Genomic DNA, 27,146 nt, shown 5'->3' with positions numbered 1-27,146 from the left:
GTTCAAATTTTCTGGGAAGGTCCTGATCAGCTCCCATCATAAACAGAGGCTGCAATACACCAGCCAGCCCCAGCGTCACATCCTTTCTGTGCGAATCCCAAAATGAGACCCCCTGGGTCCAAACAGGACCCAGGACCTGCTTGGATCTGCCCCGTTTGAGAAGATCAGGTCCATCCCCCGACCCAGTGTCAAGCTGTGGGCTGGCTCTTTGTCCTCCTGTGTCCTGGCTCTTTTTGTGCTCTGCATCCTGCAGCCTGCTCCTACATCTTTCTTGTTGGACCTCCTCCACCACATGAGGGCCCAAATGGAGCTGGAGGCTCCATTGCGCTGGAGGCGTTACCCTCAGGTTGCAGTGAACTTGCAGCCATCTGTCCCTGGTGTCCAGTTCCTCCTGGTAATGCTATGAAGAGGGGAAAAAAAAAAAACCTAGCTGGGCTTACGGCAGTTCTGCTTCTCTCCAAAAAAAGCCCTTCTTGGACTCTGGTCAACGCTGACACTGCTTGGAGCAGGAGGGTGAACTAGAGACCTCCTGAGGTCCCTTCCAATGCAAGTTATTATATGAGTGTAGCCAGGTCAAAGGAAGTAGTTATTTCCCTTTATTTGGCACTGGTGAGGCCACATCTGGATACCGTGTCCATTTCTGGACCCCAAGTACAAGGAGAGAGTCCTGCAGAGGATCACTAGGATGGCCAGGGCTGGAGAACATGTTGTACAAGGAGATGCTTGAGGAGTTGGGCTTCTTTAGCCTGGAGAAGAGAGGGCTGAGGAGGGATGTAATTGCCACAGGGAGGATTGAGAGCTGCTTAGCTGAAGCACTTGGACACAAAGCCCAGCTCCAGAGCAGTCCTGCTGGTCTGTGACTGTTTCTGGGGAGCTGGTGCGACACACACGTCTCACACCTCTTAGCCCTCGGCAGGGATGACCCCGAGATGGATCCAGGCTGCTTGGGCACGATTTCACCCTAAGGCTGCGAGCTTGCTGATACAGCCAGCACTGTCTGCCAGGCAGTTTGCTCCCTGCCACAGTTTCTTGAGAAAAAAAACCCACAATACGTGGGGAGGCTCTCCTGTGCCTTCATTCCCCAGCTGCACGGACCGGCGAAGCCTCTGCTTTCCCAGCCACGGCCACAGAGAAGGCAGAGTATCCCCTGGGATGAGCTCTGCACTGGAGCTGTCAGGGCACAGCAGGGCCACTAAGGGCCCCTGAAACCTTTTAAATGCAGCAAGGGCATCCAAGAGCATCTCTGCAGATTTCTGCATCTCCAGCCCTTTCTGCAGGCGCTGGTGTGGCACTGCCAGGAGAAAAACCCTCCAGCTGGAGTCGCCTCCGTCGCTGCCGGACAAGATGCCTCCCCGGGATGGAGAGAGGCAGCCAGGGAGCTGCCAGCAGCCAAGCAGGGCTGTAAGGAGACACCCGGCGCCCGAGGAGCTCAAACCACTGCCTTTTAAGGAGCAGCAGAGCCTGAGGCATCCTGGAACAAACCACCAGAGTTTCTGCAGGCTCCCAACCACGGCATGCACTGGGGGACCATGCTGGCCGTGCCCGACGGTCCCCACGGCAGCTCAAAGCCATGATGAGCAGCCAGGACAGCGATCCCCCAGCTACAGATTGAGTCTGGAAAACCCCAGAGCCCTGGATGGGAGAGCAGAGTTCCTGCTGCGGCTGCGGCGCTCACCCACGCAAGGTCCCTGCGGTCCCAGCGATCGCCTCCGTCCCCCCCAGCAAACCAGCAGGACCGGCTCCTTCCTGGGAGGAGGCGGTGGGGAGGATGATGCTTTTTCACAAAGCCTTCATCAAGCCACTGCTAACACATCTCACCAACGCCCCAAGCGCTTTCCTCCGCTGATGCAAAAGGTTGTGCTGGTCCAGCAGCGAATTTGCTACTGCCATCCCCTCTGCTGACCACTGCGGGACCACCCAGGGAGCGAAGGGGAAAGGGAACGTGCTGCAGGGGAGTAACAGCGAGACAGCTTAGTCTGAAGCATGGATGGAGGAAATGCACATGCGTGGGTACAGTAGCAAGCAACACCAGGAACAAGGTTAAATGGCAAGGTGTGCGTTAAGTGCTACAGAGCACCAGATGTAGCTTCAGCCAAATGAAGAGAAGGAGCAAGCTGGCCCGAAGACAAGGTGTCAGGAAGACAAAGAACAGGACTGGAGCCAGTAAATACCCAGAGGAGGAGAACAGGAGGTCTGTGAAATTCAGGGATTTTTGCCTAAGACTTAGAAGGGGTGAAGGAAAACAATGAGGCAAAAGATCCCAAAGAGCACCCCCTTCTACAGGGAATAACAAGCAAGTCCAAAATCAGCTCATCGCTGCCCGCAAAAGGTCCCAAAGACATAGCAAGGACGTGACCACCGGGATCCCTCGTCCCCCGTGTCTCAAATGAGTGAGCTGGCTGGACCGCTCGGGCACACAGGTCTCAGTGTACACAAGAGTGAAGGAAAGATCAATTTGCTTACAGCCTTTGTGTAATAAAATCCCCCTCCCCACCATTTTGCCACACCAATCCCCCACTCAAGGTGGTGGGATGTGGGCGCGCGGTCCCCATGGAGCACGAGGTGACCACGCACCACTTTATTAGGCAGTGGTGCTGCACACGCAGCCGAGACCGGTCACTATTTACATTTGGCAAAGGATGGTGGCAAGTACCGAGCACCTGTGTGGGTGGGGGCCACCACCGACCTGCCTGGCCCCCCGTGCCTCACTAGCCGCGAGCGGGCCCCTGCTCGCCCCCTGCCAGCCTCCTTGCCTGCGGGCACAGCCATTTTGTCTCCCGTGGGCAGAGCCAGGCACCCTCACAGAGGCACCTCAGGCCTGCTACCGGATGATCTCTCCCCCTTTTCCTGCACGTCACCCCCCTCCCCGGCCTCTCCAAGGCCCCAGCTCCAGTCCTTGCATCCCAAGCTCTGCCAGGAGGCAGGTGAGGGCAGCGGGCAGCCGGCGAGCCCCACTCAGCTCCTCGTGCAGGGGGTCCCCTGGCGCCGTCCCAGCGGGCAAACCAGCGCACGGGAGCCCCCCCGAGCGAGTGGGACAGGGGGTCCGGCTGCAGCAATCCCCAACAGTGCCGGCCGTGCCCAGCGAGGTGCTCGTGGGCTGCTGGTCCGGAGCCCATCCTCAGCACAGCGGCGCCTGGCCCTGCGGATGCGCCAGTTTTGGGTGCACCCGGCCTCGAGCCTGGCTCACGGGGGGCGAGTACTATAGGGTACGGATAGCCACTGGGTAAAGCAAGGACATGTGCTCAGCCCCCTTGATGGGCAGCTTGCGGCTGGCGTAGTGATGAATGATCTCCGGCACGCTGTCGAAGGGTGGGCTGTGCTGACCCAGCACGTACTTGTTCTCTTGGGTCCGGGACAGTTTCATGTGCATGAAGCCCTGGCTGCTCCTGCAAGAAGAGATCGAGGCAGGGTTAGGGGGTACAGCTGGCCCCAGTCTCCCGTCAGCTCCTGGCCCCCCTGAGACAGGCAGCCTGCCCCTGCAGCTGGGGGGGACACTGCTGGCTCCTGTCCCCAGCCACGGCCCTGCCCGCACCATCCCACTCTTGGCCAGCTCCAGACAAAGCCCACTGCGCAAGGGAAGGAGACGGCCAGCCACGCTGCACTGTGTCCCCCGGTGGGGAGCACGGCTATGCAGTGGGGTGCGAGGGGACCATCTGGGGACAAGGACGGTGCCGAGGCTGGGGTAGGTGTGTGCGGGCAGGGAAGCGAGGGCATAGCCCGAGCAGGAGCAGCGGGGGCTCTTGCTGCAGGGTGATGTAGGGGCAGCAGCTTTCGCCCCTCACGTGTGGTAAAGCCCCTTTTGCAACCACCCCAGCTCACACGGGGGGACTTCAGCTCACGTATCTCCAGCCTCACTGTGGCAAAGCAGGATTTGCTCCTTCGGCCTGCAATGCATTGCCCCCCCCCCCCCCCCCCCCATACTGCGGGCTCCATAAAACCCGCTCAGCGTAGCGAGGCCATTTCCCGGCACAGCACGGGCACCGAGCCACGCAAGGCTGCGCAGGGAGATCCTGCCACGAGCGCTGATTCCAAGTGACGGGCTAATGGCCCTGTTGCTATTAATTTGCGTCTCCGAGGAGAGCCACAGCCTGTCTGCAGCGTCTGGAATGCACATTATGGCAAAATATTGATGACTTAAAAGCAGACAGGACCTCATCAGCAATGCTGAGCCGCTTCCAGCGCTGTGCAGGCCGGTTCCACCCCCCTGGCTGGAGACAGTGCCCGTAATGGACAGCCCAGCTGCATTAGCAGAATGGGTTTGCAATCCATTTAGCGTTGAGAGGCAAGGAGCCAGCCGTCCCAGGGGAGGGCAGGGGGGAGAGCTGCAGCCCCCCGCCAGGGGCCAAGGAAAAGCGATAGCTGGCCACATCCTGTGTCCCAGCAGCAGGGCACAGGGAAGAGCTGCGGGGGCTGCACCGCGCATGGCACCCCGTGAAGGTGCATGGGTTTTTCCGGCATGCACACACACGTGGTTGCACCGCTAACACGCAGAGCTGCCCACGGGTGCTGCCCTCGCCGCTGCACCCTGTCTGTAGACGGACCCAGCCCTTGCCTGGTGCTGGCAGGGCGAAGATGCACAGGAGCCCGATGCAGGATCAGTGCTGGTCCAGAGCTGGAGTGCTGCCACACGGGTCCACAGAGAGGCGATACTGGTTGTGTTTTGCCAAAATCATTTCATGGGTCTTTGTCGCAAGCTCAGGGACCTGACCAAGATCAGATCCCCGGAGAGATGCCTGAGGGAGCACACTGCAAACTCGACAGCCTCGCAGCCAGCAGCAGGGGCGGAACGAGGACAAGGGGCAGGTGCTGCTCCTGCCGAGCACCTTACAGACGCGAGGAAGGACCCAAACCTTTGCAGTGTGGCCTCAGTCACTCTCACAGAGGTGTGAGCCAGGAGAGACTCATTCTCCGAGCGTTTGAGGCAATGACACTACAACCCTGTCCACGACAGGCAGCGTAGGGCTGCCTAGCCTGGACCAGCCAGAACTGTCACGGCAGGGTTAAATTCTTCCGACTACCCAGCTACCTGACATAGCTACGGCTATGTGTACAGCTGCTCCTGCTGCTCTCTTTTGTGCATATTTCCCTTTAAAGCAGCACAAAAGGGCTTTAGGTCAGCACCAGAGCTCTCTTTCAGACCACCTCCTTGGCTGTACCTCCTTCCTCAAGGAAAAAAAAAAAAAAAAAAAAAGAGTTAAAAAAAAAGAAATAGAGAGACACAGACAGACAGCTTACAGCTATATAAAAAGTGTCCCAGGGGATTCTCCTTGAAAAGGCTCTACAGAGAAATGCAATGGAGTAAAAATCATGCTCCTGAGGCTGCAGGCTCTCTGCAAGTGCAGCCGGTGGACAGGCAATGCCTGAGCAGCTCCTGGATGGGCTGCATTCTCCTCTGGGGAGGTGGCACACCACTGCAAGGCCACGTCCTAGCCACACATGCCGTTTGAGAAGAGGATTTGGCCATTTTTGCCACAAGGCTAAGGATGGGCAGTAAGAAGTAAGGAAAAAAAAACCCCAAAAAACAAAGAAGTGACTGACTGGCTTGTAGAGAGGTGATGGAAAGGGGCACCCATGCTGGCGAGAGAGGAAGCCCCATCAACAACCCCAATGCTACCTCCCAGGCTCTCCAGTACACATGCTGGCTAATGCTACCTGCAAGGCAATGGCTGAGAGGACCTCTCACAGCCTCGAATAAGACTCATCAACCAGCAGAAGCTGTTGCTTCAAAATTGCTCACAAGCCAGGGCAAGGAAAAAATACTGAGAAAATTAAAACATCAGTAAAAATTCTTGGCAAAAAAAAGGAAAGGAGGGAGCTTTTCCAGAAAGGCTTGTTGTCTGATCTGAAAGCTACAAGTGCAGAAGGAAGAAAGAATATTTTCAGCTAAACTTCTGCCCTCGTTTGGTGCTGAAGGCAGCAAAAAAGTGAAAAAAAAAAAAACAACCCAGAGAGAGAGACGGAGCAATCCAATTCACAATTTTGTCACTGGGAAATAAACAGGGGAGGCTGAAACCACCAGGGAGCAATGCAGGTACAGAGACCACTGGGGAAACTTAAAGTATATTGAGAAATACAATGGCCCGTTGTTGGGCAGAGACGACTGAAATACTCAATAAATACTTTTTTCACAGCTATCAGGAACAGAGCTAATATAGTTGTCCAGCAGAAGGGCAAGAAGGTATTTGCTAATCCATCATCATCTTCAGGACAGTAACAGCTTTGATTTCATGGGTTCGGGCTGCCCCAAGGGTCATGAAAGAGCTGGATGAGGAGCTATGGGCAGCTCGTCCCTGGCGGGACATGTGCAGCGATGCTTCATGCAGTTTTGGCACTCAGGGAATCTGAAAACTTGGGGAGGGTGCAAAGATCCCCCCAAAAAACTCAAGCAGAAACCAAGCCGTGCTGTGGGGGTAAGGTTTCCCTGCTGGAAACCAAAGCAGGGTAATGCCCTCTCTACAGCGCAGTTGAGCAACGGCTTCAATGATTACGTGAGCTGGGGCGGCAGGGATGTGTACCCGCGTTTCCGTCAACAACAGGATCGCACAAACTTTCTTTTCCCATGAAACTAAGCTACAAAAACCCGGGGTAACAAGAAGCCAGAGCTGGAAGCTGTAACCAGACGCATTCAAGTGAGCAGCGAGGCACATCGTTTTATCCGTCTGAGGGACTACTAGCACTGCCAAGGGAAGAGCAGTGTGCCTCCAGATCTACAAGCCTTCCCGAGACATACTTTTGCCAGACACCAAACCAGAAAGAAGCCTGTGCTACACCGCAGTGAAGTGCAGACTTCTTCTTCCAGCCATTTCTGTCCACCCCGTGGTCTTCTCAGAGTTACCCCATCAGCACGGGCACAAGTTCGCGTGGGGCATCCATCCGCGAGGGGATCACCCATGGCACCGGGTCCCTTCCGTTGTGGGTCCACCCCCCCCCAGCCCCGTCCAGGCCCACTCACTTCAAGGAGAGGGAGAAGTCGTTCTTGCTGGTCTCGCTGTTGCGCACCAAGTAGCTGGCCTCCTTGCACAGCCTCAGCAGCGTCTCTGCGTCCGTCCGGCTGATGGCCCCATGGTACCAGCTGGAGACGGGAGAGGGAAGAGCTGTGCCAGGCAAAGAGCAGACACCCCGGGAAGGACTATGCCCTGGGGAAGCAGCAATGCCGGCACCCCTGGCGCTTCCCCGGGGACAGCGGCCGTATTCGGGGAGAGGGATGTGGGGTGGCACCACTGGGGCTGGGGGACAAGGGGCAGGGCTTCCACCGGGCAGCTCAGGGGGGTGCAGGCGGCACGCAGGGACACCACGACTGCAAGTTGGGCAGCAGGGACAAGCAGGCAGAAACGCGGGGCCAGGGAAGAAAGAAAGAAGCGGGTCTGCCCCAGGGCTCCTCGTGGTGTGGCAACAGGGATGCCGGAGCAGGCAGAGGGGTCGGGCAGCCGCTCGGGGCAGGCAGGACTCACCACTGGCTCTCCAGGGGCAGGGCAGGGTCAATCCTCTCCCCAACGAAGGGGCCAGGCTCAGCAATCAGCGTCTTGGTGCTCTTGAGGCTGCTGGAGCCATGCCTGAGGGCAGCCCTGGCCTTCTCCTCCCTGCAGGGCGAGGTGCGGCCGTACCCCAGCCCCTCCGACGGACCTGCAAGACAGACACACGTCACAGCTGGCAGTGGGGACAGGCGGACGGGCTGGGCTCCCAGCTTTCCCTGCCGTGGAGGGAACCCACAGAAAGAGACAGAGCCACGTCACGTCGTGCTGGGTCCCCTCATGCTGCCCCGTCCCCCTGCTTCAAGCAAGGGCAGGGCAGGGCAGCTCTTGGACTGCTGCTCACTGCAGTGCCCCAGGACAGACAAGGTTGCATCCCCACCATGCCAGGAGTGGGGTCCTCATAGCACCCGAGTCCCTGGGAATATTTTCCAGGGAGATTTCAAAAGCTCAGAGAGGTTTCGCTAATGCAACCAGCGATTCAGCGGTTGCGGCATAGAGTTAAGTGAGAAGCGGTAAGGAGAGGCTCTCCAATCTTGGGGGGGCGGGCGGGGAATTAAATTAAATTAAAAAAAAGAGGGGGTAGATGGAGCTAAAGGGAGCAGTCAGTTTGAAAACGATGGACACATTTCTGCTGGCACAAGTAAACCTCCTGAGGTGAAAAAAATAATTCCCCAAGGTGGGAAGGAGACATTTTGACTGCAAGGTGCCTCCCCAACGCAGCCACCTGCCCGGCACCAGCCCAGCCACCGGCCCCCCCGCGCACCGACAAAGCACGGTGGCCCAGTGTGTGCCACCCGGCGAGCAGCGGGGGATTAACCGAGACGTGCCCCAGGGACCCAGCCTCCCGCTGACTGTTATTTCTGTGCAGGATGATTTCAGCATTAACAATATTGTTTCTCCCTCCTCCAGAGAGTTTATTATTGCTCCCCTGCAACGCAAGCCCCCTCGCACAAATTACTTATCGATCGGGCAGAGCTGCTTTGACACGAGGCTGCTGGTGGCTGATGCCACGGAGGCACAGTCGCCCCGGAGCTGTCCGAGCCCGGGCACTGCAGCTCCCAGGACAAGGGGAATGTCTGGGACTGGGCAGCTTCCCCCCTTCCCCATGCTCCCTGGCTGCTGGAGGGGGAAGCAAAAGCAGGGCGATGCTGAGGCCACGCTGCTGCGGGGCAGAGGCAAAAAATACCCAGGGAGGGATATTCTTCTCTCTAGCAGGGCATCCTCTACGGCAGCTATTTGAGGGACACCTTGTCTGGGCCCTACACAGGCGAGCAGGTCTCCGGCCCCCCCAGCACTGAGAAGAGAGGAAGGCAGCTGAAAGGAAACCCAGCCAAAATCCTCTGCAGCTTAGCACAGCTTAAAACCCCCTGAGAAGGAGCTCAGGGAGGAGGTGCCTGGCATTAAGGCTTGACAAGCCCTGCCTCTGCAGCGGTCTGGCTTTTCACTGGCCAGGCTCACCCTTGTACATAACATCCAGGCTTCAATTTCAACTCATCACCTTAAAAAATTGGGGTGATCATTAAAAAGCCAGACAATCAAAACACCAAACTGTTTGCTGGCAGCACAAAGTCATCGTGTTAGAGGCTCAGAAGAAATGCATTGCACCTGTCAGAGAAAGGCAGAGGCATGTGCATGATTAAACAGGATATTAAAAACAAGCCCCTAAGAGTAAGACGACAGCCTTCAAGAAGCTCAAGTCACTCCCAGACAGGGGAAGTAGAAAATGAGACAAAACTCTGGCAAGATAAACTTAACACAACAAAGCAAGCCTGGAAAAAAAGGGACTCTGTGTTGCTAAAACCAGGAAAAATGACAAACTGATGTGTTCATCAGGAGCAGGATGCATGTCAGAATGACTGCAGGGATAATAAATGTTGGGGGAAGAGAAGAGGCTGCATAGCAATGAAATTAATTTTTCTTGACACCTGCATTCATTGTAGGAATCCTCCTGCCAAGACCTTTCTTTTTCGGGACTGCTCTCAGCCTGTAGCATCCCTATGGGTTTGGGACAGTACCCCAGCGTGGGCCTGGCAAAGCAGCCACATCGCTCTGGAGTGCCCCTACAATCGGCAGCAAAATCAGCTGTCACGTGCAACCTCGTGCTCAAACCCACCTGGGAGGCAGCAAAAGCCATACTGTTTTTTCTTTACGAAGCTCTGCAGGGATCTGGGTAACTGCAGATAAGGAAATCAGACATCTGCACCTGGCACGTCACAGTGTCTACCAGGAGCAGCGTTAGTGACGCACAGGCAGACACGGCACACCAGGACGCAGCCTCCGCTTTGCAGAGAAAAAGTCACGTCTCGCAGATCCGTCCCAGTTCTCTGCAAGAGCGACAGCCCAACCCCGAAAGCCTGGGTGGCTTTTGACACCCCCCCCCCACCTAATGCTCTTGGCAAAATCCTAATCCACCACAGCACAAGAGCAAGGTCCTTACAGTATTAACAATGGGTTAAAAGAGAAGCAGCAATATTTGGCTTTCATAAGCGAGACTGCCAGCAGAGTCCAAGGGGGATTTACATGGGGGCTCTGCTGCTCGGCACACACAAAAAAGGCTTCACAACAAGGCAAACCTGAGATGACAAAGTGTACCTGGGAGATTTAGCTGTTCAGGACAGCAAAAATGAGAGTGAAGAATCCAGAGGGACCTCCTGCCACTGAGCAGCAAGGTAATAAAATAGTGGAGGAAACGGAGCAGTGCTAAATGACGAAGTGAGGCACACGGGGAGAAAACAACCCCAACTTCAGTGGTGGGATCTGAATTAGCTGCTACCACACCTGTAAGGGACCTGGGTATTAAGTTGCAAGAAAACATCAGCTAAATGCTTAGAGCAGTTGTTGAGAAGACCGTAAAAGCAGCCATCAAACACTGGGAATCTGGAGGCAAAGAGGAGAGAACAAAAGAGAAGGTAATAACTCTGCCACTGAATAATCCCCTGGCGCAGTTCGACTGCTGCGTGCAAAGAGGCATCGTGGAGCTAGAGAAGATGCAGAAGAGGCGAGGACAAATGTCTGGCGTCTGGCACAGGACACCTGAACAGGCCAGGAGGAGCTGGGGGAAGGCGGAGGAGGAGGGTGGATGTCTGGCGGCGCCTGCAGGCAGTGGGGAGAGCCCTGCCAGGTCCGGGCAAGCTCCGAGGCGTCGCAGCATCTCGGTGCTGGTGGGGCAGCGAGGCAGGGTCACGGCAAGCACTGGCCGCAGCCCCCCCTGGACACCCCGCTGTCATGCAAGACCCACCGTTGGCGTCTTCATAGCTGGGCTGGCCGTGCTGCAGAGGGACGGAGGCACCAGCCTCACTGTCCGGGGGGCTTTCACCACTGTCGAGCTGTCCCACCGGCGGTGGCCATGGCAGGTCTTTAATGACCTTGATTTCAACTGGAGGGGGGGGGGGGGTGCGCAGAGAGAGAGAAAGAGAAAGAGAAAGAGAGAAAGAAAGGGCTTAGAAACAACCAGCAACACCAGGCCCACGGAGAAGGAGAGCAGCTGTGGGTGGAAAGACCTGAGGACTAAATTCCCGGGAGCCCTAAGCCAGCTTGGCCATCTAGTCCCCTCCCCAACACCAAGCAGGAACAGGCCTGATGTGGGGCACATTCCCAATGGAGAGACCCTGCTCCTCCATCAGCTTTCCCAGCCGACCCTCTCTGGGGCGGGAGGGAGCCTGTGATCACCCCCCGTCCCATGTGCACGTCCGTCCGGAGGACCTTGGCCGAGCGTCCCATTGCCATCTGTCCTGCCTGTGCATCCATCTTGCCCCAGTTGCTTCCCAGCCACCCCACGGGGTCCACGTTCCCCTGCCAGGCACCAGCGGGTTGCTGCCTCGTGCCAGTACTGGCTGCCCATCAGCAGGGGTCTCGCAGGCCCCCCAAAGGGAGAATGGGCCAGCAGAGAGATTCCGGCATTGCAGGAGAGGAGAAACACCTTGCAAGCCACAGCAGGACCTGCTCTGGCTCCAGAAAAAAACAGGCAGCAGGTCCTAACGTGGCCCAGGGCACAGCAACCTGACTCCCTCGGGACTCGGAGCAAGCTTGAAGTGCCCTGGCTCATGCCCACGTGCATCCACGCGCAAGCCAGACCTGTGAACACACCACCTCCACCCAGGGACGTCAAGCAAGGCGGCTCATCCGCCCAGATCCGGAGCACAGACACCTCAGCACAGACCCAGCCCGGCAACGCAACGCGTTTCATGACGGAGCCCGACAAGCTGAATCCTTGGCACAGTGTGCCATGGGCACTGGCTCTGCACCCAGCTGAGTCCCCACGGCATGAGTGCAACCCCAGGCATGAGTAGATGCTGTGGCGTCGAGCCCAGCAGATACATCTCCAGCTTGCAGAGCCCAAACCCAAAATGTGAACCACTCCCAAGCCCGAATCTCCAGGCCAGCATCCCCATGCAGCGTCGACAACTGCCAGCTCAAGAACCTTGTGCGCACCGGCTGCAGCGCAGACGCACAATGCTGCAATTAAAATGCATCCTAGATAAGAGCGTGGCAATTAGCCAGCACTGGCGGAGGAGCCAGCGCTAATGCACAGCATGGATTTCCTCATTAACAAACACAAACACAATCGATCCCACAGCACAGATAAATAGGTCAGGGGGCTGGACAATTGCCTGGCCAAAGGCTCCTGGGGGAGTGCCCAGCTCTCCTCCTGCCCCGAGGAAGGATGGATCTGCTTGAGCCCAGGGTCGAGCCTCTCCCCTGCAATTTGAGGTTAGGGGGGGTTGCACCAGAGGCTGTGATCACCCAGGGGGAAGAGGCAATGAGAGATGAGCACTGGACAGGCTGCCAAGGCAGCTCCGTCCACCACTCCACGCAGCCTGGCTCCCTTCTGAAGTGCATGAGCACTCCCCAGGCCACAGAAATGCAGAGGCCAACACTACTGACCCCCAAAAGATGAAGGAACCCCAAGGAGCCAGCTTTCCCCCTGAAAAACGCAACGCAGCATCAGTTGCTTTATGGTTGGAATCCATCCTTTATGGCTGCTCCCATCGCTCACCTGCAAAGGCTTTGGAGATCCGCTCCTTCTTCCACTCCCAGGGCTGGTCATACTCCTCCGGCGGCCGCTCGTCATCCTCAGGCAGCCGGGACTCCCTGGGCCTGTGGCAAGCCAGGCGTTCACCGTCCATGTCCAGCCCTCCAAGCACAGGCTCGTAGGGAGTGTCGTAGAGGTGCAGCGGCCGGGCAGGAGCCTCCCGTAAGCCCTTCTGGCGGATCTCTAGCAGGAGAAGAGGGAAAAGACCATGAGCTCTTTGTCCAACACAGCCTGGCCATGGTCCCCAAAGCCCTGCTAGATGACAGGGCTCAATTTCACCCAAGGGTGACATGGGATAGGGAGCATCAGCGATGGAGGAGAGCCCCCAAACCTCCAGCAAGCGCCTGCCAGAAGCCGGGGAGCTGCTGGGCAGCTGGGTCCTGAGCACTCCACGGCACCAAGATGCCTTCTCTCCCCACAGTACAATATCCCCACTCTCGGGCAGCCCTGCAAAGCGGGGTCCATGGGGACAGAGCATCCCAAAGCCTGATACCCTGCAAGCAGCAAGGCCAGGTTTCTTCCGTGGACACCCAGTGTGGCTAGTTTAATAAAATGCCCTTCCCTCGAGCGAAACAGAAGTCTGTCCCACAGACACAAGCAGCCTCCTCGCCGCTTGCAGATTTTTCCAAGAATTGCAATGGACTAGTCCAAAGAGCCGCATGAGCTTTCCAGAAACCACTCACTCCAGGAAAATCACGGAACTGCAAAGCAGAGACAGAGCCTGGCGCGTGCAAGCTGGCACAGTAACCCTGCATGCGCTGCAGCAGTAAGAGCAATGCCTTTGGGAGTGCGCGCTCTCACCTCACCCGCTTTCCAGCCATAAACAAGCCCACTGGGGATCCCGCTGCTGCAGCAGACAATGGCACGCTCTGGCCTGGTCATAACCGAATTAAATAGCTCCCACATCCATCTTTTATGCCAGATGCATCAAATGTCACACCTCTCCTGGCTTAGCCTGGCAAGCAGGCACTGTGGTCCCGGGGGGCAGCATCGCAGGGGGAAATATTGAGGTGCCTTTATTGCTCGGGTAGCCTTTGTGAGTGCTCTGGCTATGGCGAGCCCATCACACAGAGCTAAAGCTGTGAAAATTTGCCTGCAAAGTGGCTGTGTGTCACCACAGCAATCAGCCAGGTTTGCCTTGTCTGGGGGACCGGGTGCTGTCATGGGCTGCAAGAAACAAAGTACAGCGGCCACCAAATTCACACAGCAGGGAAGAGAGGCACAAAGTGGCCTTTGCATGGAGCCTTCCACCTTACCAGCCATCATCTTCTGGGCTTCATATGGCTCCATGTATCCATCGTTCTCTGTCACCTTCTCCAGCCCTGCCTGGCTACCAGCCACCTGCGCCGCATCGAAGGGATCTGCGTAGTCCTCCAGGACAGCCAGCTGGAAGAAGGGAAGGTTAGGAGAAGGATTAGGATACTCCCTGCCTTTTTACAGGGGCGGGGGGCAGATCAGGGACCAGTTGAAGCCCCTTGAAACCACACCACGAGCTCTGCTAGCAACAAGCCAGAGCAGCAGCTGGGACCCCAAGCCTGCATCATGGCATCCCCGCAGAGCAGGTGCTGGCAGCCGGCGGCTTTCCAGGCACCGGCGCTCGGCCGTGGAAATGCTCCAGCCTTTGTCCCGAAAGCTGGGACAGAGCCAAGCAGAGCAGAAGGCGGCCCGGCCTCCTCCCTTACCATCGGCTCAGCACCGCCAACACCCACGCAGGCACCCCGGCAAGGCCCCCACTGCGACACAGGCCTACCGGTGATGCCATTCCCCCCCCACGGCACACAGATGCTCTCCCTGCATGCAGCCACATTTCCTCACCCGATGTGGGGAAGGGGCACAGATCCCAGTACAGGCGTGTCAGCTGGCACTGGCACAACTGGGAACTCACTGGTTATTTTCCAGTGCTCCTGCAGGCTCATTTGAAGATGTTTCTCAACAAAAGGGCTAAGAACAGCCTACGGCTTCCTGTCCGCTCCCTCCCAGGCCCCCGCAGCATCCCCACACATGTCCCAAGTAACACAAGACAGGGCTCCTCCACGCGATCAGGAGTCACCGGGAAGCAGGACCAGGAGCCTCTCAAGTGCCATGTCACAGGGACGGCACAAAAAGCCCGAGGTTTGCCTTCACTAGCGAAAAGGAGATGATCCTGCAGTAGGATATGGGGCACGTCCCAGAGCTTGATCCCCTCTAGCGCTGGAGCCACATGCCTGCACCAGCACCTCAGCAGCTTCCCAGCTGGAGCACACCATTGCACGATGCCACAATCTCCAGCAAGCCTGGAGCTGTACATCCCCCCTCCAGCCCCAAAGCCCGGTCCCAAAACCGGGGCCACACAGTATTTCCAGCAGGGTCTGAGTGCACCCAAGCAGCTTTGCCAGGGTCTCGCTCACCCACCAGGCTGCAAACCCCAGGCTGGACCACCCGGCGAGATGGGTTTTGCCACCACAACGCCAGCTACTCAGAGCTCCCACAGCAAGGACCAAATGGCCAGAGCACGGTGTGGTGGCTGCCTAATCCCACCCAGTGCCAGGCTCTGTCCTCACCGCCATGCTGTCCCTGCTCCTGGCCAGCCTTGGAGACCAGGGCTGCTCCACGCATTCCTCTCCGGCTCCTGTAATCGGCTTAAAACAAAACATTTCTTCCTCCTTCCTGTGCAAAATGGCCCGACAATAGCCTCGAGCAGCAAAACCCAGCAGGAAAAGGGAACAGGAACCGGAGCTGTAAACACCTCTGCGCAGCCCTGAGCCTTCGCATCCCTCTGAGCTGCAGGAGGAATGCGGCTTCCTCCGCTCCGGCTCACCACCTCCTCTGTAAAAGTCCCAGCTCCGGGCTCCCTGCGTGGCTGATGCAGTGGGGAGCCGGGCCGGGTCTCCAAGCCTGGCCCCTCCGTGCCAGGGCGCGAGCGAGCAGCAGAGCATAGTCCTCGGAGCAAACCCCGCCAGCCACAGGGCTCGCAAGCGCAGGGGGGGTTCAAACGTGGGAGCGACCAGACGCTCTCACCCCTCGGCAAGGCAGCAGCAAGACAGATGGCTGCTCGGGGTATCGGCCTCCGCCAGACGAGAGGGAAAGAGCAAAACCTCCCGCTGGCTCTGCAGGCAGGGCCCGGTGCCAGCGAGCTGGGATGGGGCTGCAGGAGCAGCCAGCCCCTGGCTTTGCAGCGGGAGACAGGAAACCTTGCCCTCGCCTCCATCATCCAAGGGAGACGTGGCATCGCTCAGGCCCTGCCGGGGACACCGAGGGACAACACTGAGCCCAGAGGGCCGCAGCCCTTTGCTTGCCACCGCTGGGTCAAAACCCCCCAGGGAAATCTACGTCACCGGTGACTTTTGCAGCTGCTGGGTCGCTAGGACCCGACCTAATGCCCGCAGGGTGGGGAGATGGGCGACAGCAACTGCAAATTCACTGCGGGAAGCCCCTGTTTTCTCAACACCCTTTTCCTCTCCAAGGCAAAGAGGGGTTCAGCCTGCAGCAGGCGGGTGCTTCCCACCCGCTGCCTGCAAGATCCCAAGGGCAAATCAGCGCCTGCCGCTCCAAACAGCCATGAGATCCCGTGGGCTGCACCCACGCCTCAAAAAGCTGCAAAGAAGCTTCCACGCCGCTGCAAGGACATCCACAGAGCACAGCCCCATGCCGGCGACAGCTCGTTCGCACATGCGCAAGCGCCAAGGGAGGCACGAGCACGCAGGCAGGCGTCCCAACACGCACAAATGCACGGGCTCGACACGCGAGCACCCGTGAGGCGGGCAGACGGGCAGCGCCGTGCCCGATGGTCACCCTTTGCAAGAGCTCTCGTGGCTCCAAGCACGCTGCGGGACTGCGAAACACAGTCTGCTGACTCTCCTGGGCTCAGAAAGGGGTTGCCTGCTCGTTCCTCCCACCCCAAGCCCAACCTGCCCACATACAAACCTGCCACGAACCCCGTTTCCTAGATGCATTTTGCTAGGCAGACATAGACTTGGCTTGCTGCTGGCACCAGTCCTGGACCCTCCCTCTCTCACCCCGCAAACACAGAGCAGCTTCAGACAAGACAGGGCACCAGCACAGCAGCTCAGCAGCCGAGAGGCTCCTCTGCACGTGGCGGTCGCGCTTCCCAACCGGAGGAAAGCCCCCTCCATATTTCCTCAGTGCTTGGGTCTGTCTTCCCAGGGAGGGACACACGAGCTCCGGCAAGCTCACAGAGCGGCCCCCGCTCAGATGCCTCCAGCTCCAGGTCTAGAAAGCAGAGGATGGTGGAGAATCCTAACACGTCTCTGCCGAGACCCTTAAAACTGGGCATTTTGCTTACAGGGGGGTGCAGAGGCATTCCAGCAATTAGACGGGCTCTGCGCAGGCAAGACTGGTTTGCTGGGCTTAGCTTGGACGCAGAGCAAATGGCTCAGATCAGGCAGGGGCTTGAGTCTCCGAGCTCCCTAGGTTTGGTGGGGTTTTGCCACACTGGCTTTACTCCTCCACTTATCTCAAGGATGCCTCTCTGTAGGAGCGAAGTCTCCCCACCATAGGGTGCTGAGAATGTAAACCCATTCATTTTTTAAATAGCCAGATATTACAGCAGAGAGCCACAGAAAAGCTGGGAAGGCAACTCCTGTCTCCAGGGGCATTGCAACCTCAGGATGCACAATCAAGCAAGCAAGAACGGTACCCCGAGCCCCGAGGCTGGAGGGGCTGGAGGCTCCGGCCAGCGCCGGGAATGGGGCAGGGCTCTTAGAGGGCAGACAGCGGGGATCACACAATTACCGAGTGCATCCTAATGCCCTTGCACGAGGGGCCGAATTAAGGTTGCCCAGGAAACTGCATCTCTGACATTTCCTAATCAGAACGCTGGACTTTACGAGCCGCGCAGGGCTCTCTGCAGCAGCCGCGGTGCACACAGCTGCTCCCCCAGTGCAGGTGGGGGCCACAGCCACTGGCAGGGCAGCTCCCAGGGTTGCCCCAGACACCCCCCACTTCGGTCAAAGGCCAGGCATTTCCATGCTTCGCTCGCCTCCCGTGTCGTGGAGGGAGCTGCTCACTGCCCGGCTGATCCCAGCGTGCCGCTTGGGTGGCCGGATAACGAGGCATCACCTGCTTATACACAGCACAAGCTTTGCTAGATTTGAAATAATGCAGGTGCAAAGCAAAAGCCTGACACACAAAGCCACCATCCCAGGGCAGCCCTTGGTGCAGACTACTCCTTCAGAGAGCAGCCAGGCACCGCTGGCACTTGGGCACAGATCCTCTTTATGCACGCGAGTGTTTTTCACGCCTTTATCTGCCGTGGCAATGCACACCCAGATGCCCGCTGCAGTACTGAGGCTGGTCTTGCTTTATTATTTATGCCAACTGTAAGAAAAAAAGAAAATAAAAAAAGTAAGGCGAAGGACCAGATCATCGCTGGGTTCTCGCAGTAAAACAGTTTTTACGCTGCCCACCAGGGAAGGCGACAGCAGCTCTCCAAGAGCATTCACAGCTCAGACACCGAGATCCCAGGGCAGAGCCGGGGCTCTTCACCTCATCTTGCCTACAAACGTCCTACCTGCCACCAACTTTTGCCACAACAAGATGCTCCACTCTATAGAGAGATCCCTGGAGGACACCTGGGGAGATCCCTCACTTTATAAACAAGTTTCTTGCACTGGAGATAAAGCATGTTTGGGGTCCCCCCAGGGAGATTGCTGGTTTTAATGCTAGAGCCACTCTGAGTTATAACCAAACTCAGTTTTTGTTCTTTCTGTCAGGTGCAAAATTTCCCCAGTTTTACACATCTTGCAGCTTGGCTTTTGGTGGATGCTGAAGCCAAACCCAAAAGCAAACCGAGCACTGGCCTTCCAAGAAAGGTCCAGTCCGCAAACCGTGGGGGACGGCTGGGCCAGGCGGGGAGCCCACGGCTGCACCCGTGGCACGGGAGGAGGGAGTTTGGGGCGGACAGCACAGCATCGCGCAGGATGACTCAGTTCGGGGAGGCTCTTGCAGGAAAGACACACGCCCAAGAGCTTCCTGGCCGGCCGTTCCCACACCCCGCGGCACTGACCCTGCGCTCCCAGAAAAAAAGCCAGTGACCGGTCCCGGCGGGCACGAGACAAAGACGTCCCCAGGCAGATCCCCAACCCCGTCCCCAAGCACGCTGTGCCCTGGCTGCAGGTGTCCCCACGCAGGCAGGGCCCTCACCACATCTCTCCCCACAGCATCCTGGTGGCATTGCTCCTCACACCTGATCCAAACCCAGCAGAGAAAACATCTCCAGGGTATCCGCCTCACTCAGGCGAGCCACACAGGGCCAGTTCGCTGTCCACCGCTATAGGGAAAGGGCTGCCCAGACCAAGCAGACGGAGAAGGACCTGTGCTGGTTCCCACCACGTCCAGCAAGGATTTGTAATGGAGCAGGAGCCACTGCAGAGCTCACTCTAAGCGCGTCCCCACAAGATGTTGCGGATCCCACACGAGGCAGAAAGATGTGACGACTCATGCTACGATAGCAAAGCATCACACGGCCCAGGCAGGAAGGATGCCGTTGCCAAGATGTCCCTGCCCCCGTCTTCAACTCTCCAGAACGGGCAGGACAGCTACAGTGGGCACAGGGCTCCCAGGGAACGTGGTCGGTCCCCCAGCCTCAACACAGCACCCATACCGCAAACCACACGGCCTTGGCCAAACCACACAACCAGGAACTGATGGCTGCTCCATCCACTTCCGTCCATCCTCGTCCTCCCCGCTCGGAAGGGCTGCGCATTTTATTGGAGCGTGTTTTTCACTGTCAATCATTAGCAAAAAACCTCTCTGCTCCAGCAGCCTTGCCTGTACCTAGAATTGTACTTCTCCCTTCATCTTCAGCATCGCCACAACTCAAGGCCCACACCCGCGGGCTTTCTGGAGTCCCAGCCCCCACAGCAGGTAGGGAACAGTGCCCATCGCCTGTTCCTAAGCATGGGAACACTGAGCCCCGTGCCACAACCATCGTATCGGCTTGAAGAGCTCAGCAGAGGCTCCAGCCCGGCCCTGGCATGCCTTCCCTGCTGCAGGATACCTTGACGTTGTCACCAAGAGCAAGGGCCGCAAGCATACCAGCAGGCCCCCAGCAGGCACCTCCATCCTCCTGGACCACCACCAGAAAGAACCACCATGACCTTGCAGCAACCGGGGAACCCTCCCACCGCTCAGCCCAACGTCAAGGCCAGCAGATGGGAGCTTCAAAGGGCACTCAAGCCCAACAGAGATGCTCCACGCTGTGGACGCTCCCCGGCTCCTCCAGGGAAACGGTTTTAATGGACAGTTGCATGCACTATCAAATATTGCCACTTTATCTCTGGCTTCACCCAGCCTCCAGAGCTCTGCCTGTGTCCATCACGTACTGGAGCCCTGAAGATTTAGAAATGTTCTCCCCACAGAGGCACGCAGGAGATCAGGAGATAATCTAATTACCGTCCATCTCGGATAAGATGAAGGGTCTTCTTCGGCCTAGTGCTGTTAGCAGGGTTTCCCCAAACGTATCCCAGCTCTTGGCTCTTCTCTAAACTTCCCAGGTTCTCCTCAGCCCTCAGATGCCCGCGCAGCCCTGGCTGTACCTGTTGGCAGTCCCCATTTCCCGCAGCTCCTGCCCAGCCCTTTGCACATCACAGCCCAAGTCCTTCCTACGACCGCCACCTGCTCCTGGGCCCTCTGATCCCACACTGCGCGTTCCGGAGGAAAAACCATCCAGCCTGCCTCAGCAAACCACATCACCACAATGGCACCTCCAGTCCCCGCTGCCAGCATCCTCCTCCTCCTCCTCCTCTGCTGTCTGCAGTGGCCAGTTTACAGGATCCCGGCTAAAAAGGGGGTTTCTGCTGCGCCCCTCCGGAAACCTCCCAAAAGCGATTAGTCAGTACGAGCAACGTTCCAAGATCCACCAGCGACAAGTTTTTCTGTCTTCTTAAAATATTCCCAAGCAGATTTTGCCCGGCGCTCGTTTCTTCGTGCCGCCCGGTGATGCCAGGACCACAGATGGGATGATTGTATCCACCATTCCCTCCACCAGCCAGATCTGCAATCCCGTCGAGTTCGCTCGACAAGCCCCGTCTTGCAGGCGGCAGCGCTGGCGGGCACTAATTACCCCTCCTGCCTTTATTTGCACAGTCCCCGCATCAACCTCTCTGCCAAGAGGCCCGGCGCCGACGGCCGCAGCCCCGGTGGGTTTACTCCTCTACCGGGTCCTTGTGCCGCTCGGATCCCGTCTCCCCGCGGGGAGCCTCTCCCCAGCTCCTGCCTCTCACCGGGGACGCTTCTCGCCTCCTTTCTGGCACCGGCAGCGCCAGGCTCCGCTCTCGCCCCCGAGAAGCCGGCCAGGAGGCGGCAGACAAAGAGGCGCTGAGGCTCCCTGACAAAGCAGCACGGCAGCTCGGGGGGGCCCGTCCGCCGCTGCTGGCACGGGCAGGCCCTGGCAAGCGGGCAGAGGGAGATCTGTGCCGCTGGGCACAGAGCAGAAGGAGGCCGAGGGCCGCCGGCCCCGGCATCGGAGGCCACCGGAGACGGTCCTGTGCCGCGCGGGACCTTCCCAGGCTGGAAGGTCTTCACCTCTGCAGAGCACCGAGCACTCGGCTGCAAAGAAATGGCAAGAAGGGAGGGGGGGAAGGTAGCCGGCAGGCCCTGCGCTCTCGCACCTCGGCGAGCGACGCTTCCTGCTGGGGATCATACCTGCCTCCCGCGGGAGCTGGAGGAGAAGCCGGGGCCGCCCCCGCAGCGCCGCCACCGCTGCTGCTGCTGCTGACGTGTGACCGGCATGTCGGTGCTGCTGGGGTGCGGGGGGGGGGACACGCGAAGCGGGACCCCTCGCGGAAGCCTGGCCGTGGCTCCCGCCGTGGTGAGCCCTCGGCGCTCGGGCCCCCACCTGCCCCGGGGGTCCCGGCCCTGCTCCTCGCAGCGGGTGCCGAGAGTCCGGCGGGGCGACCCAGAGCATCCCCCCACACACACACCCACACACACCCCGGCCGTGGGGCCGGGGGCACCCCGGTGGAGGGCGGCGGGGTGCCCGCGCCAGGACGCTCACCTCCTGCGGCGGCTCGTCCGGTGGCTCCGGGCCGGCCAGGGGCGAGCTGGGGGCGGCGGGGGTCAGCAGCGGCGGCGGCGGCGGCGGTGGGCTGGCGGGCACCTTCTCGACGGCCTCCACCTTGATGAGCCGGTGCTTGGGCGAGACGTACCGGGGCCCGTCGGGGGCGGCGGGCAGCGGCGCCCCGCTGTAGGGGTCCTCGAAGTCGCGCTCCTTTTGCAGCCGGTAGGCCGCCACGATGTCGGGCTGGGCGGCGGCCAGCGGCTCGGCGGCGCCCCCGAGCGGCGGGGGCGGCTGCGGCGGCGGCCCGGCGCGGTAGTCGGGCTTGGGCGGCGCGGGGGGAGCGGGCTTGGCGCTGCGGAAGCCCAGGTGCTCGCGGAGCCAGCGGGCCATGGTGCCCACACACTGCGGAGCCCCGGCGGCCCCCGCCCCGGCCCCCGCCCCGCCGCCGCCGCCGCCGCGCTCCGAGCCGGCCGCCGCTCCGCTCAGCAGCATCGGCGCTGGCGGACTGAGCGCGGCGGCGGCGGCGGCGGAGCCCGGGCCGGGGGGGGAGCGGGGGAGGCGGCCGGGGGAGGCGGCCAGTGCCACCTGCCGGAGCCGCCGCGCCGGCTGCTCCGAGCGGGGCTTCCCCCCCCCCCCTCCCCCGTGCTCCGCCCGCCCCGATTCCCCGGACCCGCTCCCCCCCGGCACGGCGCGGCGCGGCCCGGCACGGCCTCCCCGCCGCCCGGCCCGGCCCGGCCCGGCCCGGCCCGCCTCCCCCGGGGCCCGCCCCGCTCCCCCGCCGCCCGGCCCGCCTTCCGCCGCGCCCGGCCCGGCCTTCCCCGGCGCTCCGGGCCGACCGTCCGCCCCCGGCTGGCTCTCGGCTCCCTCCCCGTGGCCCCGCGTCCCGCCCCGGCCCCGGGGGGGGGGGGGGAGAATCGCCCCCCCGCCCCCCCCACGGGCGCCCGCTGCCCCGTCCCTTTTGCCGCGGAGCCTGGAGACCGCGGGCCTGATCCGGCCCTGGCTGCTGCCGCCGCCGCCGCCGCCCGCTCTCCCGGAGCGTCGCCCGGCTCCGGGAGGGGAGGAAAGGTGCCTGCGGTGGCACCTGGAGAAGGGCCACCGGCAGGCTGCTAACGAGGTAGGTGCAGTAAGGGGTCCCTCGATGGCAAATCCGCTGCCTGGGAGGCGTTCGTGAAACCGGCCCCGTGCGGGACCCGCGGAGCAGATCGCGCCAGGGAGGGTCACCGAAACACCAGGCCAGCACCGCGGACCCCCACAAGAAACGTGGTGGGACCGGGGCGAGCAGGGATGAGCCAGGGGAAGGTGCTTGGGAAGAAGGCTGAGCCGAGGCTAGGCGTGCAGGGACATCGGGGCTGAGCCCCAGGAGACACAGAGCCAGGACCCGGGCTGGAGGACATCCCCTGGGGTGCAGCCCAGGCAGGGCTGGATTTGCCGGGAAGGGGCCAGTGGGGACAAGCATGCAGAGCGGGGAAGCGGCATTGGGAGCAGTGGGTTAGAGCATGGCAGCAGAGGCTGAGGCCGCCGCAGCGGCAAAGAGCACGCTTACAACGTGTTCTGACGGTGACTCCTGCGCACGCGCCCGTCACCAGCCACCAGCCCCCCTGCTCACCCACCATCCAGGACCGACTGTTTCCCTGTGCCCTCCTAACCCGCGGCAGCCGTTGTGCACAGCCCTGTCTCCAGATCTACACCCCTGAATCCTCTACACCCCTTCCTAAGCGCACACCATTCACTCAAACCTGCTCCCGGCCCTGCTTGTAGACTGAATCCCCCAAAGGCTGAGGTCAACCGTGCCTGAAAGGGAAGGGGGCCAGGGGCAGGATGCTCCAAAAGCGGGACCGCTGCAGAGGTGAAGCCGCGCAGAGGCATGCAGTGAAGGGGGAGAGATGCCACGGCTTGGTCCTGTCCGTCCTCACACCGTGAGCCGGGCTCCTTGCCCCACCGTGGGAACAGACGTTGGGATGTGGCTGTCGGGGTGCCTGCTGCCGGGAGGAGAGGATGCCTGGAGAGAGAAGCTTCTCCTGGTGACCCCCCTTCCTTCCAGCCCCTGTGCAGGAGGAGAGCTGGGATGGGGCTGCCAAAAAGCTGAGCCTCCTGTGCCAGCCTGGCACGGCACATGCAGCATGTGTGCCCAGTGAGCCCACCGAGTCCCAGATTTGTTGATTTTTTGAGTATGTGCACACTGCATGCTCCTGCCCAAGAAACCCAGCCAGATCCCCCAGGTCCAACCGGACATCAAGGGAGCTTCCTCCCTAGGGAGAAGACCAAGACTGGAAATTGCAGAGCGTAGGGAATGAAGACAGAAAAGGCATCAGGAGAAGAAAAAGTGTCTGCCAGGAATAGTGTGAATACAAGGCAGTGTTTGAGGTCTAGCAGCAGACCTCAATCCCAGCAGATGGGGATGATGAGATTGTTATTAAAATGCAGAAAAGACAGAGGTTCTCAATAAATCTGTCTGTCTGGCGTTTGGAAGGAAGCAGGATGCAGGGCTGATGGCACATGAGATTGAGAGTACTTCCACCCTCTGTAACCAAGGAGGATGTTCAGTAACATCTGCTGGAGATGGCTCTTGTTAAATCCTCAGGCCTGGAAAACACATGCTTGGCATCTCCTGAGAGGTGACCGAGGAGGGATCTAGCTTATGGTGGTGGTTTTTATTTAAAAATACTACCATAGCAGAGGAATTGCAGAGGTCCTTCCTGTCACATTCCTCCCATCGCTCCCTCATTGGAGGGGCAGCTGCACCAGGGCCATGCTGGGGATCAAAAGAGGGTCTGTGGTCTGAGCCCACCTAGGACCCCAGCACCTCCTCACCATTTGCTGGGCCTGTTTCTCTTCCAAATTCCTCTGTGGCCTTTTGGCAGGTGGGCACCTGGCCCAGTGTAGCCCCATTCTCTCATCTGTGCCCTGTGGGGCATTCCCTTCTCACCTGAGGCTTCAGCAGAGCCTGGAGGGGCATCAAGAAAATCATCCCTGGACCCACCTGAGCCCTCAGATTTGAGCTTCCCCTGGGCCAAACCACCCAGAGAGCAACACGGGGCAGCAGGGTGAGTAGAACATAGCTGGGGAGGGAGCCTACCTCATGAGACTTCTTTGTGCTTGGGGAGCTCTGAAGGGGGTTCCAGACGGAGACCAAATGAGCTCTGTACACCCCGCGTGGCTCAACACAGGCATGGGCTGCTCATATTTTTTGGGCAGTCGTGATGAGACACTAGCGACATCCCTCCATTCACAGCAGTTCGTTTCAGGTTTGAAGAAGCAGCGACAGATTTCTGCATTCGCACCGCCAAAGCCAAGCTCCATCTGCGTCTCACACTGCAGCTGGTGTTGCTCCAATCCCCAACTGTTTACGTCCCTCGTATCTGATGCACATTGGGACCCGGGTGATGCCCGCACCGTAGAGGCTGGCCCCGATACCCCAACTGTGGCCGCGATGCCACTCTGCCTGCGAGTTGCCGCGGCCCGGCGGATCGCCGTGGCAGATGGCTGTCACCTAGCATCACTCGTGTAGGGACTGGGGGGGGGGGACATGGGGTGGGAGTGGCAGATGGGAGAGGATCAGGGAGCACACGCTGCGCCACTTGTGTGCCAGACTCCACATTTCGGCTGTTCTCTCATGCAGCCGTGGTGGGAAGCCCCCCCCCCCGGCGGGATGCACAGCCCTGAGGACTGCCGGCTGCTCGTGCTGCCCGCAGCCCACAGAGCCCCCAAGAAGGAGGGAAGGATGGCGGCGGAGCCGCTGCACACACAGTCGTCCGTCGGGAGGAGAACAACCCATGGCTGCAGAGAAGTGATTTTTGGCTCACTCGTACGGACCGTGGGAATAGGGGAGACAGGAGGCCTTCTGCAGTGGCCTGCAAGGACCCGGGGCTGGACCTCTGCACCGGGAGCTCTGCTCCCACCCTCTTCTCCATCTCTGGAGCGTCCAGGAGCTCTTTGTCGTCTCTGGGCTGGAGCTCACAGCACAGCCCTTCCTCTCACCAAAGGCAGCAATAGCTGCTCACCTGGGTAAACACTTCCCAGGCAGGTCAGAGCACGCACCAGGAAGAAAAAGCCAGGCAACATCTTCTGGGCTTCTGCCAGCCCTGCGGAGAGCTGTGTGCGTGTATGTCCTGGGTGTGAGGAGCTGCTTCAGCTGCCCTGAGTGCTTCTTGTGCTCTCCCACAGCTGGGGACAGGAGCCCTGTTTGGCAGCCGGGCCAAGAACAGGACGCGGGACCTGCCCTGGGGCTCGGAGGGCTCAGGCCACATCTTCCCAGTAAACCTTCCCCTCCAGTTTAACCCTGGGTGGTGTGGACACAGCCCAGCGTCCCCCAGGCAGCAGCTTTCGGTGACTCAGAGGAGGAGGTCTCTGCTGCTGCACGCTCTGGAGGAGGTGCTGGAAGATGATTCACCCACAGGTGATGTGGGGGCTGAATTTAGCATTTCACACTTGCCAACGTGTCACTCGAGTCAGGCACTGGGTCGGCTGCTACCCGTGATGCCAGCATCTCTCCTGGCTTGCAGGGAAGCCTGCAGCCCCTTGAATCTCCAAGTACTTCTTGCACAACTTCAAATAAAAGCCATCCCCAGGAGTTTAGAAATGTCTGTGGTGACTCCAGCCCCTTCCCTCCTCAGGAGCACCCTACAAAAGCCCTGTTGTGCAGCGCAGCAGGGACCAGGAAGATGACACATCTGCTGGGTGACACCCCAACCTTCCCTGAGGTCTGGGTACAGCAGGGGACGTAAGGACTGGAAGGTGGCAACCGTGACACCAAAAATGCTTCCCAGGAGGCAGCCAGGGAGCCCCAGACTGATAAATGACACATCTGTTCTCTGCAAATGAACAAAAATTGGCATAAGGAGTAGGAAACTGGCATCGTTAGGGGACAGATGGATAAATATGACAAATTGGGAAAGAGTTGACACAGCTCTGTTAAAGTGAATGTCTTTTTTCCAAAGCTAGTGGCTTTCTTGGAAAGAGCCAGCAGGTACCCGAGGGTGATCCAGCTGAGAGAGGTCACCTGTATTTCTACAAGCACATCCTTTGATGAGATGAGATCAGTAGATTAGTGACAAAATCTGCTAATAATATTGAATTACTCTGGATACTGCAGATGAATGCTAAGAATTGCAGGAGGACTTTCAGAGGCTGAGCAACTTGGCAATAAAACGAGACAAAAGCCAGCATCAGGGAAGTGACACACATAGGGAAACCAAGCCCAGCCTCACATCTAAAGTGGTGGGCTCTGAGACCGAGAGCTCTGACGGTCCATGAAAACGTACCCTCAGCACCCAGCAGAGGTCAAAACTGCAAAACCTTTCCATCAAAACTGATAGGAAGAGTTAGGAAAAGGTAGAGATGATATCAGAGGTGCCACTATTCCCTGGTCAGTCCCAGCCTGTGTGCGTTCCTGGCCCCCCCCATCCCGATGATACAGCAGAGCTGGAAAATGCACAGAGAAAGGCGACGGGATGATCAAAGGTTTCTGCACATGGGGGTGCGTGATGGACCAGGGCTCTTTGGCATGGAAAAGAGACAACTGGGGTCACAGGGCAGAGATCTGTGCAGCTGGGGGAGGGTGGGGAGAGACTGGTAGATCAGGGATAAACACAAGGAGGTGACTCAACGCACAGCAGCCCTCCCTGCCACCGGCCATTACAGGTGC

At 59.3% G+C, this 27,146-nt stretch overlaps 1 protein-coding gene across 2 annotated transcripts; it reads right to left on the bottom strand.

Moving 5' to 3' along the window:
* Positions 1 to 573: 573 nt before the first annotated feature.
* Positions 574 to 22,148, bottom strand: SHF (Src homology 2 domain containing F). 2 transcript variants are annotated; one of them, XM_052807949.1, is made up of 7 exons: positions 21,500 to 22,147; positions 13,761 to 13,890; positions 12,469 to 12,687; positions 10,711 to 10,848; positions 7,452 to 7,623; positions 6,953 to 7,072; positions 574 to 3,386 (listed from the first exon to the last, which is right to left on the bottom strand). In XM_052807949.1, exons 1-7 carry the CDS (start codon positions 21,992 to 21,994, stop codon positions 3,200 to 3,202), a joined length of 1,461 nt encoding a protein of 486 aa, XP_052663909.1. In that variant the 5' UTR covers positions 21,995 to 22,147; the 3' UTR covers positions 574 to 3,199. The 2 variants fall into 2 exon arrangements, with proteins under 2 accessions (XP_052663909.1, XP_052663910.1); XM_052807950.1 differs by lacking the exon at positions 10,711 to 10,848 and having other exon boundaries at positions 21,500 to 22,148.
* Between the last annotated feature and the right edge of the window lie 4,998 nt (positions 22,149 to 27,146).

Source organism: Harpia harpyja, chromosome 14, assembly GCF_026419915.1.
Source record: "Harpia harpyja isolate bHarHar1 chromosome 14, bHarHar1 primary haplotype, whole genome shotgun sequence".
Taxonomy (NCBI): Eukaryota; Metazoa; Chordata; class Aves; order Accipitriformes; family Accipitridae; genus Harpia; species Harpia harpyja.
The sequence above is the reverse complement of the archived record's forward strand: the minus strand, read 5'-3'. Positions and strand labels throughout refer to the sequence as shown.